The 17,745-nt window shown below is 42.5% G+C and overlaps 1 protein-coding gene across 1 annotated transcript; it reads right to left on the bottom strand.

The window, feature by feature from the left end:
• Window positions 1-15,344: 15,344 nt before the first annotated feature.
• Window positions 15,345-16,082, bottom strand: RNF182 (ring finger protein 182). Its single transcript, XM_061587430.1, has one exon. The coding sequence runs from the start codon at window positions 16,080-16,082 to the stop codon at window positions 15,345-15,347; it is 738 nt and encodes a 245-aa protein (XP_061443414.1).
• Window positions 16,083-17,745: the final 1,663 nt, after the last annotated feature.

Raw genomic sequence — 17,745 nt, 5'->3', positions numbered from 1 at the left:
CAATCCACATTGTCTCCATCTTGCTAGGATTGAGAGTCAGTTTATTGGCCCTCATCCAGCCCACCACAGAGTCCAGGTACCGGTCCAGCTCTTGCATGGCCTCTCCTGATTCAGATGCTACAGAGAAATAGAGCTGGGTATCATCAGAGTACTGCTAACACCTTGCACCAAATCTCCTGATGACCACTCCCAAGAGCTTCATATAGATGTTAAACAACATGGGAGACAAGATTGTACCCTGCGGCACCCCACAGAACAACTGCCAGGGGGCTGAAAGACAATCTCCCAATGCTATTCTCTGAAAACGACCTTGGAGATAGGATCGGAACCACTGTAAAACAGTGCCTCCAATACCCATCTCACCAAGTCGACCCAGAAGGATACAATGGTCAATGGTATCAAAAGCCGCTGAGAGATCAAGTAAGAATAACAGGGTTGCACTCCCCTTGTCCTTCTCCTGAAAAAGGTCATCCAGCAGGGCAACCAAGGCCGATTCAGTCCTATAACCAGCCCTGACCCGAGACTGGAATGCGTCAAGATAATCTATTTCATCCAAGAGTACTTGCAATTGCTGCGCCACAATCCTCTCAATCATCTTCCCTAAGAAGGGGGTATTTGCAACAGGGCAGTAGTTGTTGCAAACCAATGGTCCAGGGTGGGCTTTTTCAGGAGTGGTCGAATCACCACCACTTTCAGGGCAGCTGGAACCACTCCCTCCCGCAATGATGCTTTGACCACACCCTGGATCCACTCGGTCAAACCCCCTCGGCAAGCTTCAATAAGCCAAGAAGGGCAACGGTCGAGAGGACACATTGCTGGCTGCAACATCGCAAGCACCTTGTCTATGTCATCAGGCTGCATCAACTGAAACCATTCCCAAGAAGTTGCAGCAGACGTTGCACTGGATACCTCATTGGGGACTACAGAAGATGTGGATGAGGCAAGCAACTTTACCCTCAAAGTGCCTTGCAAAAATTCACAGTGGACCACCGAAGGGTCTAAAGCTCCATTTCCTGGAGTTGATAGACCCCTGACAATACGGAAAAGCTCCACGGGATAGCTACTTGAGGATGCGACAGTGGCAGAGAAGTGGGCCTTTTTCACCGCCCTCACCGCCGCACAGTAGGCACGGTTATGATGTTTTACTTGTGCCTGATCAGCCTCACAGCATGTCTTTCACCACTTGTACTCTAGCCATCATCCAGCCTGTTTCATTACCCTTAGCTCACTGGTGAACCACGGTGCAAACCGGGCTCCACAATGCCAGAGTGGGTGATCGGGGGCAACAGTGTCAACAGCCCGACGCACCTTGCTGGCCCACAGCGTGACAAGGGCTTCAACAGGGTCACCTGCTCTATCAACTGGGAATTCCCCCAGGCCATTCTGGAATCCAGTGGATTCCATTTGTCTCTTGGAGCAGACCATCTTCATCACTCCTGCAGGGGAGGATCGGAGCCATAAGTCTAAACTTCACTAGGAAGTGGTTTGACCATGATAATGGGGTGACATCCATCCCCCCTCCATCTTCAGGCTACCCCTTCCTCCATCTGGAGCAAAAACCAAGTCGAAGGTGTGCCCTGCCCTATGCGTCAGGCCGGTGACGACTTGAGACAGCCGCATGGTTGTCATGGAGGTCATGAAGTCCCGAGCTGGAACACTAGAGGCAGCCTCAGCATGGACATTGAAATCACCCAAGACTATCGTTCCAGGCTTCTGCAATACCACAGCCAAGACGGCTTCCACCAGCTCTGTCAGAGAAGCTGCCGGGCAGCAGGATGGATGGTACACCAGCAGCAACCCTAGCTTACTGTCTCCTTGGCACAACACCAGGTGCAGGCCCTCACAGCCAGCTCCAAGACAGAGTGGTTTCCTGGTGACAGAGATGGAAGTTCTGTAGACCAAAGCAACTCCCCCCCCCATCCCTGCAGCCTGTGCTGGTGCTGCACTGAGTATCCAGGTGGGCAAAACTGGGTCATTTCACCTCCTCCCAGCTCATTCACCCAGGTCTTGGTACTTTGCACACCAAATCGGCACCTTCATCCATGATCAAATCGTGGATGAGTGTGGTCTTATTATATACTGATCTGGCGTTAAACAACAGCACACACAGGCCAATGGGCACAGCAGATGAGCAACAAGGAACTCATCCATGAGAGGAGTGGGAGAGAGGAACAAGGGATAGATAGCCTTGCCCTTGTCTTCTATGGTAGTTCACCACCTCCCAATGGCTATACCTCCCTCTATCCACGATCACTGAAATTGGGGTGGCATCACCCATGTTCCTCCTTACTAAGACTTCTCCTAAATACCTGATATGAACCCAACAAGAGCCCACCAACAAAACCTACTTGAACCAATTATCCCAGTAGGCCACTGAAAGGACTGGGAACAGTCAGACCCACTCAATATTTTTCACACGGGGCACATCTACTCCCCCCCAGTCTCACACCCAGAGAGGGCCAGCCTTCTGTCAGTTAAAGACTCTCAACTCTGAAGGCATCTGGCAACTTTCTCCTATCATTCAGTTCACTACACAGGCTCTCACCCTGCGCAGGAACTACACATGAGCCATATACCCTTCCCATTACCAATCTCCTCCAGACTGGTTTAAAAAAAGAAGGGAGTAGCGCCCTCACCCTCAGGACTCCCTAAGGGGCTCCCCAGGGGGTGATCCACTTTGGTATTGCCCCTTCGGTGGCAACCCCGCCAGCAGCAGATCCGCCACCCAAGGACAGCTGGGCTTTTATGCCCCAGACTCAGCCAGGAGCTCATGCAAAAGGCTGCAAGATTGACTGCAGCCTCTCTCTGGAGTCAGGGTCAGGCAGGGGGTCCCAGTCCTTGTAGCACTTACTAGGGAGTTCAGTTGTCTCAAGAGACAGCAACCCAGAGGAGCGAGCAGCAAGCAAGCACCCAGATGCTCAGGTATTCACACCCAGAACACGTTTTGTCGTCCCCCAATGCTGCAGCTCTTACTGTTTTCCAGATGCTCAACAAAGCTCTCATTTTTGCAGTCCTAGATAGGCAGATGCATTTAATTCCTTGTAGGACTTATGAAACCAATGGGCCCTTCTCACGGATGATGCTGTTTGGTCCACCCAGTCCTGTACTCTGATGGGGTCAGACTGAACTGACATTAAAAATATCTTTGAATCCCTTGCTTCAGATTCTCCTGTTTTTAAATTGCTGAGCTAAACTGCAGCACAAGGGGAAGGAGGCTAACTCTTCTCTCTGCTTCATTTTCCCACTGTGCCCCACCACACCACCCCGACACTGTTATTTGCAGTGTAAGCTTTCCAGTGTCTCAGGTAAAGATAACTCCTGGTCCTACTACAAAAAGTTGAATCTGGGACCTCTGAATACTAGTTGTTGGGGAACAAAAGTGGGGAAAGTGCTATTGCACTCCTCTCCTGCTTGTAGGCTTCCTATAGGCATCTGGCTGGGCACTGTGAAAACAAGATGCTGGACTAGATGGGCCACTGGCCTGATTCAGCAGGGCTCTTTTTGCATTCTTATGACCTTCTGCTTGCAAAGCATATGCTCTGCCAATCAGTGATGACCCCTGCCTAAACCTTACCTTTGGGGAGGAAATTAATGTCTCGTGTTGCCACTCATAATAACTAAGTGTTCTGAAAATTGTCAGCTGAACCTGCTAGAGCAGATTCTGATTTTCTGTTGCATTGACCACCTGCAGTTCCCTATGATTTCCACAATTTTACACAATCAAGCCTCAAGTCAGTCAAGGTAGGAGGCAAGAGGCTCTCCCCTCCTTTTCAGTTTGATTAAATGTTTCAGCCAACCAGAAAAAAAATAATTTAAAGGGATCACAGCTTGATCTCCTGCTGATTTCCATTGCTGAGAGCTCTCTTTCCGAAGTCTGCCACTATGGTTATATTTCTGTACCATTCACTTTTGTTAATCTGCTGTAGCCAAACTAGAATGATGGGTTGCAAAGAACTTTGTAACTATAATAGCAGGTACTGGCAAAATGATCATGGGGCATCTGGAGGGTGAAGGCCAATGCTTATTTGCCAAAGTGGGGTAGTGGTTAGAGTATTGGACTAGGACCAGGGAGATCCAGGCTCAAATTCCCACCAAGCAATGAAACTTGTTGGGAGGAACTGGTCCATCAATATCTCTCAGCCTTACCGTTTTCACAGATATGTTATGAGGATAAAATGTTGGGTAGAACCATGTATGCTGTCTTGAGCTCCCCGAAGGAAAGGTGGACTATAAATGTAATCAGAAATTTAAAAAATAGTAGGTGCATGCAAAAACTGTCAACGTGAGGGCTGTCAGTATACTAGTCGCCTACAGCAAAGTGTTTCCATTGGCCATACCTGGAGAGGCAACAGGTTGATCTGGCGATCAATTGTGAAATCTGTTTGAAGCTGAATTTTTTAAAAAATGCACTCAAGCTGATCTCACCAGGTTTTACAGTAAAAAAGGGGTAGGGTTTGACTAGCATCATGTGCCTCCATTTTCAGAAAAGAGGTGGAGACATACTGGAACCAGCAGAACAGTAAGTGTGTCTCTCTACCCAAAGCCACATGCCACTGTTAGCATTTTTAACTTACAGCACTTTGATTTTAGTATATATTTGAAAGGACTGTGGATTTTTTTAGTTTGCTTGCCCTTGTTTCTTGCAATTTTGATAGATTAATTTATGTTAAAGGCATGGGGTAAACATTTTTATGTATCTTATATGTAAAAATGGAACATAAAGTTACTTGTTTTCTAAATTCCTTTCACCTTTGTTCCAATTATTTAAAGATTGTTCTGGGTGACCCCACCTGCCTGTTAGCCTCAGGACTGCTCTGAATTGATATTAGCATCAACTTATGAGTCAAGGGGCCTGGTTTAGATGCATAGTGGTCCCCAAGCTATTTCTTGCCAGAGTGCACAAAGTGATGAGGTTGTTTCTAACCCAGTAGGAATCACATGGAGATGCAGATTGTATAAACTGCTGCCTTCATATGGGCCTTCCCCATCTATATGTGGCTGACTCAATTTGCACAATCAAAATAATTCATAGTAAGTTTGCTTTTACTGTGAAATATAAAAGCACATCCATTTATATATAAAGTGTGTGTATATGAAATATGACCTACACACTTGCTGGAGCAAAGCTACATAAGTATATAGCATAAAAACAATGCACTTCATTTTAAATAAAAAGAGTAACAACACTTAAATGTATGTGTCTCATATTGAGAAAAATAGCAGCAAATACTGGTCACTGAATATCAACAAATTTTATGAGACTGTGCCATAAATCTCTTCATAGAACTGAGGAAATGTCAATGGTTGAAGTAACTTTATTTAAATACCATACTAGGCAAAACACTTGTTCTACAACAGAAGCAATAAATTGCCCTTGCTGAAGGATGTGGTAAGAATGTGATGCAAGGAATTCTCCACCTGTATTCATCAAAATCTGTTCAACTTGTTATAAACTACACCAGCATAATTGATGGAATACACTATACATGGCCACAAGAAAAAGCTACTTTAATTAATTAGCTATTTAATTAAATGTATGCCTTGTCCCCACCCCCAGATAAAACTTCCACAACATCATGCTACTGTCCCTCTCAATAAAAGACCCCACTTCCAAAATGAGATACTTAGAAAGTGAGTTTTTATTATTTAAAAAAGACACTTTCCTGCTTTGACAACCACAAATAAATTTTGCCAGTCTCTAGGTAGAATACGTTATTCTTACATAATTATTGATATTCATATACCTCCTTTTGCCTTCTAAAACACAGATCATGGCATTATATAGGGCTCAAAAGCAATCAGGAATGCAGCCTTTTTACTCATAGCTCACAGGAGAACAGAGAAAATGAGACAGCTTATTTTCCAGGAATTTAAACTTGCTATTCTTGAGACACAGAGACCATCTCACCACATGCCTTCAACTTCCCCTGAGAAGTTTGAAAAATTCATTTGGTGGCTTACATATCTGACAGTTCTAGCGTGTCTTCATCATCTGAGGTGTGTGAAGACGATTAGGTTTCTTTGCAACCTCAGTAACAATACTTTAAGTGGCCTGAACATTCATGAAACCATGATCCTGGCCTGTTCTAATCACTGAGGGACACAGTTGCAGCTCCCTATATATCTCTCTGTGCAAAGCTTCTGGTCCAAACCCTGGCATCTTAGGTTAAATATCTCATAGCAAGATTATAAAAGACTTTCAACCCAGGTCCACAAAGTCTATCCCCAATCAACTGTGGGCTAGTGAGGTCACTGCTTTCATTCAGTATATGACCATTACATATCTTTCCTATCCATCTTTGGTTGCTGCCCTTCAGTTTTTCAGACTTTCAGCTAAAATGTGCACCATTTTCTGTACTTAAAGAGTATAATTTGTATAGTGCTGTTTTTGGATTATAGGGCCATGAGGTAGGAAGAGACCGACCTGGTCATCCAATCTAATTTAAGGAACTGCATCTCACTGCATGTCAGTTTTGTCATCAGTTACTTATGTATGTGTGTGGATGGGGAGATTTGTTTGCTATTGCAAATACACAAGCCTCCTCCAATAATATTTGTTATGTATTTTTAAAATAATACATTTCTTCTACATATCTCATTTATCTCTCTTTTCCTGGTGAGGTCACGGTAGGCAATGCTTGAAAGCAAGCAAGCTGCTGCTTTATTTATTTTTGTTTCTTACCATTTGATTTCTGTCTTCTTTCTTCTGTCCTCCATTTTCTTTGTTCATCCCCTTGCTCTTCCTTCCCCTTTCTACTTGGCCCCTCTAGGAACAAACGTTTGAAAAACAAACCAGGAAGACATTGGAACAATAGACCAGGCAGCTGAGAGACTGGAAAGCAGGCAAAGCCCATCTGAATCCCATTGGCTTCTTCTGTCACATGCTAGTTGTGCAGAATTTTAAATGGCTGGCATTTATGACAATTGTGAAGCCACAGTTATGAAGCTACCAGGGAAGGGCTGCAGCTCTGCTTTGCATGCCGAAGGTCCCAGGTTCAATCCCTGGCATCTCCAAGTAAAGCTGGGAGAGATACTTGCCTGAAACCTTGGAGATCTGCTGCCAGTCAGTGCAGACAATACTGAGCTAGATGGACCAAGGGTCTGACTCAGCATAGCAGCTTCTTATGTTCCTATGTACTTCCTTCTCCCCAATCCAGAGTGGTGTTTCATGTAGGGGGAAAATTATTTGGCTTTTCCATTTTAAAAATGGACAGCAGAAACTTTCAACTTGATTAATGTCAGGCATCTGAGTTTTTGTTCTTTTGAGCCAAATGCCTACCTGGATCAGTACTGCGTTTTGAACCATAGTTTCATGGTCCAGGATGTGGGGAGCAGCAGAGGTTACCCTGCTGCAGAAAAAAACAAATTACCTCCTGTAAGTAGGTACAGCAGGGCCCCGCTTTACAGTCCTTCGCTTTACAGCGATTCGCTAATACAGCAGTCTCAATTAGACGCAATTAGACGAAAGCCCCACTCATACGGCGCTTGTTCCGCTTTTACGGCGGTTTTCAGGCATCACGTGCCATTCTATTCAATGAGTTCCGCTTTACAGCGGTTTTCGCTGTACAGCTGGGGTCCGGAACTTAACCCGCCATATGAGTGGGGCCCTACTGTATGTAGATATGCACCCAAAGGTAGATGGCGCATGAGTGCAATGGCACAAATCCATTTTTTAAAAAATAAACATTTAATAATGGAGGAATTGTGTTTGAGGTAATGGGAGCTGCAACAAAAGACCCATCTCTGGTGTGTGATCTCTGGTGGTTGTGTTACACATACAAGTCATCCCTTCATACTGCACTTAAGGAATGGCCTTCTGTCCAGAGCTTGGAAGTAACTCGTTATTTTTAACGAGTTACTTGTAATTTGTTACAATTTTAAATAACGAGTGGGTAATTCCATTACATTTGGCAAGTAACAGAACAACTAGTAATTTCCCTACTTTTCAGCTGCAACTTTAACTTTTCCACGTTAGGTTGGACGTTACTTGGGGGCGGGAACAAGGGGAAGTCAGCTCCCGGCTGTGATTGGTTAACACAAGACATGTGCCTCACACTGATTGGACCTCTGCGCAGACTCTCTCTTCCCTCGTGATCTGTGTTAGGAGGCACGAGGGAAGAGGTGAATAGGCAGGGCCTGCTAGCGTCTGAGAGGAAAAAATGGACGCCAGAGGAAAAAGCCAGGGCAAGGACAATGGAGGAGAAGGCAGCAGCAGAATGGCGAAGAGCTGTGGAGGTGAGTGATAATGATTTGTGTGTGTGTGTGTGTGTGTGTGTGTGCCCCCCGCGGCCCCTTCTGCCCCCATGGCATTTTTGCCCCCCCCGCCCCCCCACGGCCCCTTCTGTCCCCCCCACTGCCTCTCCTTGCCTCGTTGCCGCCCCCTCCATCAATCACAAGGCACTTCTGAAACTTCGGCCAGGCCCTACTTCTCTTCCTTCCCCCCCCTTTTTGAACTCTCCCCCTTGTTCCCATGCATACCTGTGTGCTGTATTTATCCAGACAGAGCACTCCTGCCTTTTAAAATGCCGGCTAGCTTTTTATTGTATATTTATTTGAACTCCATCTTTCTTTTTATTTGTATTTTTGTCCTGTTTAATCACAAGACTGAATTGTATGTGGGACAAAAACTGTCTCAGTAATAATAATAATAATAATAATAAATCATTAGGCGTATAATAAATGGCTTAAGGCTGATTTTTTTGTTCTTGGCAGAGATGAGGTGAGAAGTAGGGTCCCTGCAGCTCCTCCTCTCAGTCCCCCAGCTCTCAAACTCATGTTCTGTGAGAAAGAGAGAGATTCCCAGTCCCAGAGAGAGATAGACTGTTGACAATCTCTGCTAATATCTATACAAATGTACATAACATGCATCACCTGAACTCACATGATCTAGAGTTACCTTAGATCTTGCAAGATTTGCAAATGAGAAGCAATAGGGTTTTATATTAGTTCTGATTGTCTATTGGGCTATCATAGGTTATATGTTTTTTTCATTTTCTATGGCAAAAACTCCAACTTCAGTGGAATTTATGTGATGTGTTCTAATCATTTGAATTTGGCTAATGAATGCTTTATTCTTTCATCAGAACTTTAGCAGTAGTACTAAAATATTAATAAAAAAGAAAAGGGAAAGAAAAAATACTTTACTTACATCATTCAGCTGTATTGCTAATTATAGATATAGATATAAAAGATAAATGGCATTTTGTCAAAAGTATTTTTGTCTACATTTTATACCTCATCCTTGGTTTTCCAAGCTTGGCATGGAATGCTTCTCATACAAAATTAATTTGAAATGCTGCATATTTATTATCATAATCATCATATTCAAAATAAAAAATATATGTACCGCCTTCAAGTTGATTCCAACTTACGGTGACCCTATGAATAGGGTTTTCATGAGGCTGAGAGGCAGTGACTGGCCCAAGGTCACCCAGTGAGCTTCATGGCTATGTGGGGATTTGAACCCTAGTCTCATTTGGTTCTCACAACAACCCTGTGAGATAGTAGGTTAGACTGGCCCAGGCAGGGTTATTCAGTGAGCAAAAATGATGCAAATATGATCTCTTTTAGTTGTGCTATCGACCTGCTTACTTCCACTCTGACTGGGGGATCTTGCAGCATGGGGAAGAGATGGGGGCACATCACAGCTGAAGTTCACCCATATAGGAGCATTATCTCTTGTTTATTACAGAGACACCTGTTGCAGGTTTTGCTGCTGAGAGCAGCAGTCAGTTAGTGCGGCCACTTGAGTCACAGCTTGTTGATCCTGAGGAGGCAAAACTAGAAAGTGAGGTTCAGAAAGGAGGCCCTGTGCATGAGGAGGAGGAGGGCATGAAGCAGTGCCAGTTGCCCACAGCCGCATCTGCAGAACAGCAAGTACCATGGTTTGGCTTTGAGAAATCTTGTACATTTGTGAGCCAGAGTGGGAAAAATGTTGTTGTACGATGCAATTACTGCCTTCCAAGGATCAAAAATCTGAGATCAGCTGTTTCCTCCTCATCCAATGTGAAGAAACATTTTGAGGTAAGCCTTTGTCATGCTGGTCCTCAAAGAGTGTCCATTGTCTATTTATGTTTAAATTGTGAAGTTCCTCTTCCATTTTTTCTTGGATTCATGCTTTGTTCTTCTTCCTCAGAGGGCACACCCTGAGAAGCTGAGAGCAATTGAAGAAGCAATAAAGGCAAGGAGACGTGGCCTTCCTGAACCAATGCATGACACCCCTCCTCCCAAAATGCTGAAGCAGCAGCAGACAACCCTTGAGAGGTGGGGATCTGGCAGGGAGCCTGTCACCCAGAGTAATCTCGACAGGAGAATCATTGATTTCATTGTAGAGGAGACATTACCACTTCAGACTGTGGACAAACCATCATTCATTAATCTGGTTCGCATTGGACTCCCCAAAGATCTCACTATCATATGTGCCAAGACTCTGAGAGACAGAATTGAGAAGAGAGCATGGCACATGAGAGAAACTCTTGCAAACCGAATGGGTGCTGTGGCATATATAGCAACCACTGCAGATTGTTGGACCAATGGCAAGAAGAGTTACTTTGGGGTAACAGCCCACTGGATCAACCCAACTACCCTGAAACGTGAGGTCGGGGCCTTGGCTTGTAAGCGTCTGAAGGGGCACCATACATACGATGTCCTTTCAAAAGCACTGCATGATGTACATGTGCAGTACAGGATCCACAACAAAGTTATGTGCACTACTATAGACAATGGCTCCAACTTTGTGAAAGCGTTCAGAGTTTTCATGGCCAAAGAACCAGTGGAAGCTGCAGGCACCAGTGACGATGATGGTGATAACCAGGAGGAGGAGGAGGAGGAGGTGGAGTTTGTGCCTATCTGTGAGATCCTGGACACAGGACCTGAGGCAGAGGAAGAAGCTGCAGACTCAGGAGAGGATTTTGTTTTACCACCACACCAGAGATGTGCTAGCCACACCCTCAACCTTGTGGCAACACAAGACATAGAGGCCATGCTTTCTGACTCCTCCAAAAGTAGTCTTCTTGGTCCTTTCAAGAAACAGTTTCGTTCCTTGATGGGAAAGTGCAGCAAGTTGTGGTCCAAGCAGAACCAGTCAGCACAGATTGCTGAGTATATCCATGCGCAATGTGGTGTGTATCTGAAGGTACCGAATAAGACCTGGTGGAATTCCACCTTTGATGCGTTGAAGCAACTACATGAGCTCCTGTCAACTGTGCCACTAAAAATGCATGCCATAATGGACCGCTGCTCCTTGTCCAGGATCACAGCTGCTGAGATTGAAGTGGTACAGGAATACACAGAGATTATGGAGCCACTAGCCCAGTCCCTAGATATCCTGCAACAAGAGAACGGCATGTTCATGGGGTATTTGCTACCAACGCTCTGCAATCTGGACCGCAAGTTAGAAGGACTGGAAAACAAACCTGAGAGGTACACATACTGTTTTCAGCTGCTGAGAGGTGTGCGCGAAGCCCTAAGAAAGCGGTTTGCAGCTATCTGGGAGGACAAGAGGCTTCTTCTGGCAGCCTGCCTACAACCTCGCTTCAAACTAGATTGGCTGGAATTGTGTCAGGCCGCCACCCATACCAACAAGTAAGAACATTAGGGAAGCCCTTTGGGTGGATTACTCCAAGGGAAATGTTGTCTCAAGGGAGGCATCAGAGGGCTTAAGGTGGTAGGCAGGGGCTGGGCCTTTTCTTCCTGGGGCTCCTCATCACAACTTTGGGTTGCTGCAGGTAATCCTTAAGGGTCTGCTGTGCTGCCCCATGAGTGTGGTGACTTGGTCACCTTCCTACCTTCCATGTCATCATCCACAGGCTCAGGCTGGACCGTGAACCAGGGGACATGACAAGCATCAGGAAATGAAGAGCAGATGATGGTTTCCTAACATATATGTGTTAACATATCCTCTCTCTTTCTTAGATACACAATGGAAGCCTTGTTGAAAGCTGAAATAAAGATGGGTGTACTTAATGAGGACAGTGATCAGTCTTCAGATAAGGACCAGGAAGGAGATGACTTAGAAGATGACTTCTTTAACTTTCTGCCCCAGGGCAAGAAGTCAGCAGTGGACACTGCTGAGGAGGAACTGGTGAGGTACCTGAGGTCTCCCAGCAGGGAAGTGTCATCACTCCATGGCTTTCCACGTGTGCTGCGGTGTTTTTGCAGCACAACACAGGCATGCCTTCAAGCGCCGCAGTAGAATGCCTGTTCAGTACTGGTGGCAACATAATGACTGTAAAAAGACATTCCTTGTCTGACATGCTCTTTGAGCATCTTGTTCTTTTGAGACATAACAAAAACAAAAGCATATTATAAAAGCATTTCAAGTGTAAAATTTGATTTCAAGAGTTGGGGTATCTTCATTGCTTGGGGGGATGTGAGATTCTGTTATGCCATTATGTTAATCTTATGGATAATTTTTTTTATTCTACTACCCCCTGTGTGTGTGTGTTTATTTTTAATATTGTTTTAGGCTTCTTAGATGTGCAGCAGCCAAGGCCAGCACCTTGTAGGAATTTTTTTTTAAAAGTAACTGAAATGTAATTGTAGTGATTACTTTTGAGAAAAAGTAAAGTAATCAGTTACTTTCAGAGCAATTGTAATTGTAACGGTAATTACTACTTTTTGGGGCCAAGTAATTGTAACTGTAATTTATTACTTTTTAAAAGTAATCTTCCAAGCTCTGCTTCTGTCAAGTGTTCGATGCAATTTCACAGAGTATGTCATTACGCTGGCATTGCAGTGCTTACTATGGCAACACTATTAAGTCATAGGTGGCAAAATATTTAAGATTATATAGAGTACATCAAGGATTCTTAGCTCTATATCATTCATATTATCAGCCTTTTATGAGATCCACCCTCAGTACAAGGAAAGAAACTCACTACCTTTTCTCTGTTCCCATACCATATCACTAAATGTATGTCACACCCATACATAAGATATATCCACGATGCTGGAGAAAGACTAGCTTTAGTATCTCAAGATAAGGGCATTTGAACACACCTCCAGCTTCAGATTTGTTTATATACACAATCCAGGGACCATTGCATGAGATGTAGTGAACTGAAAGGGGCAAGCTCAACCTGCCACTAATGAAGGACTCTGGACTCATCCTGCTGTTCAAATCGAGTTATGCAGTCTGTAGAAAGGAATGCTGGTAGTGTTACATATTCAAAAACAATGTTTTAGGAACTATTTAGGGGAATGAGAGGAGGGCTGGTATAGCAACGCAATGAGGTCATCTTAGGCATGCTACTATTTCCTCAGCTTCTGGCCATTCCCCACAATCTGCCATATAAATATTGTAATAATACTGGCCTGAAAGAGTTGTCATAAGGTGATGTGAAGACTTTGAACATTTGAAATAAATTATAAATATTAAGTATTATTTCTGAGTAGACATTATAAACATTTGAACTGGCTTTAAGACACATTCTAAAACATAAAATATGTGTACTACATCAACAGCAGTTCTAAAAAAATGTACTGGTTAAACATAGACTGACAGAAACATAACTACGAGCACAGTGCATAGACTAGTACAGATATGGTACACACTTATGTACATTTCATCCGGCATCAAGAACTCATTTATTAGGAGATAGTACAGCTTGGACAATTTTGAATGTGAATTCCCTACAAATATATAAATTCTTGTAACATATATGCACACATAAGCAAATCATACAAACATTACAGACACTATAAAACATTTCTTCTTGAATGGACTTTTTCATACCTGACTGAGTCATAAATTAGTTACACTTTGTAATTTACTGATGCTGGCCATGCCACTTCATCTGACTACATATGCTTTGTCACAAGCACTTTAAGTGGCAGTAATAAATAATTCTAAGAAATATTATTTTTAATGTTAGTCATTAGTAATGGACCAAATTAAAACTTCTTTAGGTGGGCTTTGGGTGCTTTGCAAAATACAATTCCTGGGGGAAAAGTGCTATAGAGTACAGCCAAAATTAAGGATCAAAAATAGGTCAGTATGCTCAGTATCTCCCACAATTGCCCATTAAAATCAGTGTGACATGAACATAACTAACTTTAGTTGTATTATGTCAATAGTCTTGGCATATTATTATGCCAATTATTTATTTTTATTTCTTTTGTAACCATACATTGTGTTTTGATGGGAAAAAAAGCATATGTGCTCTTTCCTGTATCATCTATTTTGTACTACTTGCTTTTTTCCCTTCTATATGTTGCATTTGATCCTCAACACTATGTTTCTTCTAAAGTTCTAAATATTCATAAAATCTAGCTTGCTTAAAAGAAAACAATAGATCAAACATCATTATACAGCTTAACTCAATGCATTTTCACACTTCAATACATCATTCAACTTGGATATAAAAAATTCAAGCCTATTTTGCAAGACTGAAACTGAGGTTTTGAATAGTTGTAATGAGATTTGGTGAGCTGCTTTTGGGGTGTTGAATATTGCGACTTTGAAGCATAAACCATGATGTTTATAAAAAGAAGTCCAAAAGTATTAGGTCAAGTAGGTAGCCGTGCCAATATATTTTCTAGGGAAAGCTTAGCTTAACCCCCTCCAGCCCTTAACAACCCTTTATCTGTTTATTCTTCCTTTTTTTATGCTTACCTATGCATATTACAACACCAAGGCTGCAATAGTTCATAAGTGGCAGAAAAATAAATGTGCATCATTGCATATGCCCTTACACATGATAAGTGCACACTAGACAGGCTGACACATGTGAAACAGATGCATCAGGATGCAGCTGGATTTTTTTTTTGACAAGGAAAAAACAATCATCTGCTCCCACATCCTTTCACCTGTTTTCTTTGTGCATCTTAAAAACTAGAGGCATAATACACTGGGAAACTTGTGACACACCAGTGAAATATCCCATTATCCTGCTAGATCTCTGTTCTTCAGTGGGACTTGTGCAAAACAGGGTCTCAGCTGATTAAATCCCAGAACAATTTTACTCACCACCAGTGGAAATGACAGTTTTAGAATATAACAGGCATTTCTTCTGAAATGGTTCCAAATAAACTCAACTGTATGAACAATCCATCGGAAATGAAAGTGTTACTGTAATGTAGGATCAGGCAACTAGACAGTTGTTTGCTTCACCCTCTTTCTATTGCTTAGACTTTTTTTAAAAAAGTTTTTTTTGTTGTTCATTGATAAAACAGGATAGAGCAGAAGAAAACAACCATTCAATTACCCGGTAAAATAATAAAAAGACCACAAAACTGGTCAGCACTCCTATTTTGTTTGATGACTAAAATAAAAATACAAAAGATAAATGCAAGTTAACTATGCTACATCTATGGCAAATTCATATGTTTCATTGCAATTGCTATTAAGAAGACATACAGTCCAGAAACTCATGACATATACACTGGCAAAAGCCATAAACCATGAGAATAACAAGACTCGAGGGAACAAGACTGACAAAGACTACCCCAAGAGTGACTTTCTTTGATACCAGTAAGTAGATCCCTAAAGGCAAGGAACTAAAATATAGCAAGCCTAGCAACCAAACTAGAATGCGAATTGAAGTCTGGAAGAGCAAGGATGTGCAGTTCCATACTGTCCAGTTGTGGGGCACAGATGCAACAGAGTCAAAGCTTGTGGGCCTGTAGAATTCCACAACTGGGGTTGAGTTCAGGGTTGGAGGGCTCTCTCTTTGCACTTCCATAATAGTTATAACCAGACAGTTGGAGGAAGTGTGGGAAGGACTAACAAGAGAAGCCAACCTTTTGGGAGTCAGTAAGAGCTCTGTAGGATTGTCTGATAGGCACTTCTTCACCTTTCCTCCATAAGCCAAATTTACAATGATATTGTTGTCATCAGGAAGACTACTGACCTCATCGTCGGGCAGGCACGTTTCAAACCTACAGAACGGGCAGACAATGACTCCCTGAGGAGAATCTCCAAAGTCTATGATCTTGCAGAGGCATTTGGCACATACTCTGTGGCAACATTCCAGTACTTTAGGTTTTCTCTGTCTTAAGTTATAGCGGTTGTAACAGATTTTGCATTCAAGCTCATCTGAGCCCTGGGATTCCACAGTATCCTCTGGCAGTAGGCTGGTCATTTCTTTTCAATATGGTTTAGACTCGTGGTGATGTCAGCCAAAGATGGGTTCGTTCTTTCTTTCTTTCTTTCTTTCTTTCTTTCTTTCTTTCTTTCTTTCTTTCTTTCTTTCTTTCTTTCTTTCTTTCTTTCTTTAAAGAAATATTTTTAGAGTTCCTTTCAGATTATCACATCACTCATATCAACTGGGTAGGTAAAGTACCTTCATTTTCAACCTATCACTATGTGCTTTTCCTTCAATGCCTTTCATATACATAGCTTTTCATGTAATATGTAGTTTCTGTAGAAGGGAAGAAAAAAAGATACATGAATTTATTTGAAGTTATATTTGTTCAGGATCTTCTGAGTCTAGAGTAGAGATGTGAGGGCCTGGGGAAAATGGAAAAATGGGGTGGGGGCACATATTTTTCTCAAAATTTTCTTTAATTTTGTTTTTCCAAAAAAATGGGGAAACAAACAAACAGGGCTTTTTTCCAGACTTTTCCTGGTTTTTTTCTGGACCTTCACATCTCTAGCCTAGTATCATTGAGATGTTCCATTTTGTTCTTTAGTTGCTTATTTTTCAAGGTGGCCAACCTGGGTTTCCCCCTTTCAGCCCACCAACAATTTTCAGAGGAGGATTAGGCTGAGAAGTGATGACTGGCCAAGGTCTTCTGATGACTAGGCCAAGGTAATCAGCTTCATGGTTTTGTAAGTATTTGAACCCACATCTCCCTAGCTGAAGCCCACCACACCATCCATTACACAACAGCTAACCAATTCGATAAATAAATAAATAAATAAATAAATAAACAAATAAATAAATAAAGGTGTGGTCAGTTCCATGCCAAACCATTTTTACTTCCCCAGTCCAAAGGACTAGTACACATTTACAGCTGGATGCAGTGGGGATCAACACTGTGAGAGAAGTCTCAAAACCACAACTCTTACATGTGCAGCTTATTTATTTATTTAAAGCAGTTTTTTTAGTCAAAAAATCTCACAGAGCGGCTTATATAAGATCAATAAAATCAAGACTGTCCCTGCTAACAGGCCTGAAATGTAAAAAAAAGAAGGAAAAGGAAAAGGAGATGAGGTGATGAAAATAACCAAACTTTGGGTGGTGTTCAATGTTAGTGCTACTTAGAGTAGCCCCACTGAAGTTAATAGACATGGCTAATTTAGGTTCATTAATTTTAATGGTCTGCTCTGAGTAGGTCTTGAATACAACCCTTAGGGTTGTATCCAAAAAAATTGGATTACACAGCCATTTGTACAAGGACTTTTTGCTTGTGCCATGGAACTTACTCTTCTCCTCTCAACCCCCAAATCTGGTCTGGGTTTTCCCTCAACCCTCAGGCAGATTTGGGGGTGGGGCGGTGGGACAAGGAGAGGGAGGGGAAGTTCTGATATGCATGCAGAAGCCCTTGCACAAATGGGATACAGCCCTTAGGCACCAATTCTTACAGTTACAGAGTAGTTTTTTTTAATTCTTTTTTTCAATAATATGTTTCTGCTACATGTTAACAATATTCATTCAACAATTCTATATATATTTACATTAAATAATATTATGCTTATAATTCTAAATGATAAGTAAATAAACAGAAAATCAATTAATCAACAACTAGCAAATTAATCAATGGCGGAGAAAGAAAGAACGAAGGGGGGGAAGAATTCAAATC

Source organism: Rhineura floridana, chromosome 1 (genome assembly GCF_030035675.1).
Source record: "Rhineura floridana isolate rRhiFlo1 chromosome 1, rRhiFlo1.hap2, whole genome shotgun sequence".
NCBI classification, from domain to species: domain Eukaryota; kingdom Metazoa; phylum Chordata; class Lepidosauria; order Squamata; family Rhineuridae; genus Rhineura; species Rhineura floridana.
This window is presented reverse-complemented; position numbering and strand designations above follow the sequence as displayed.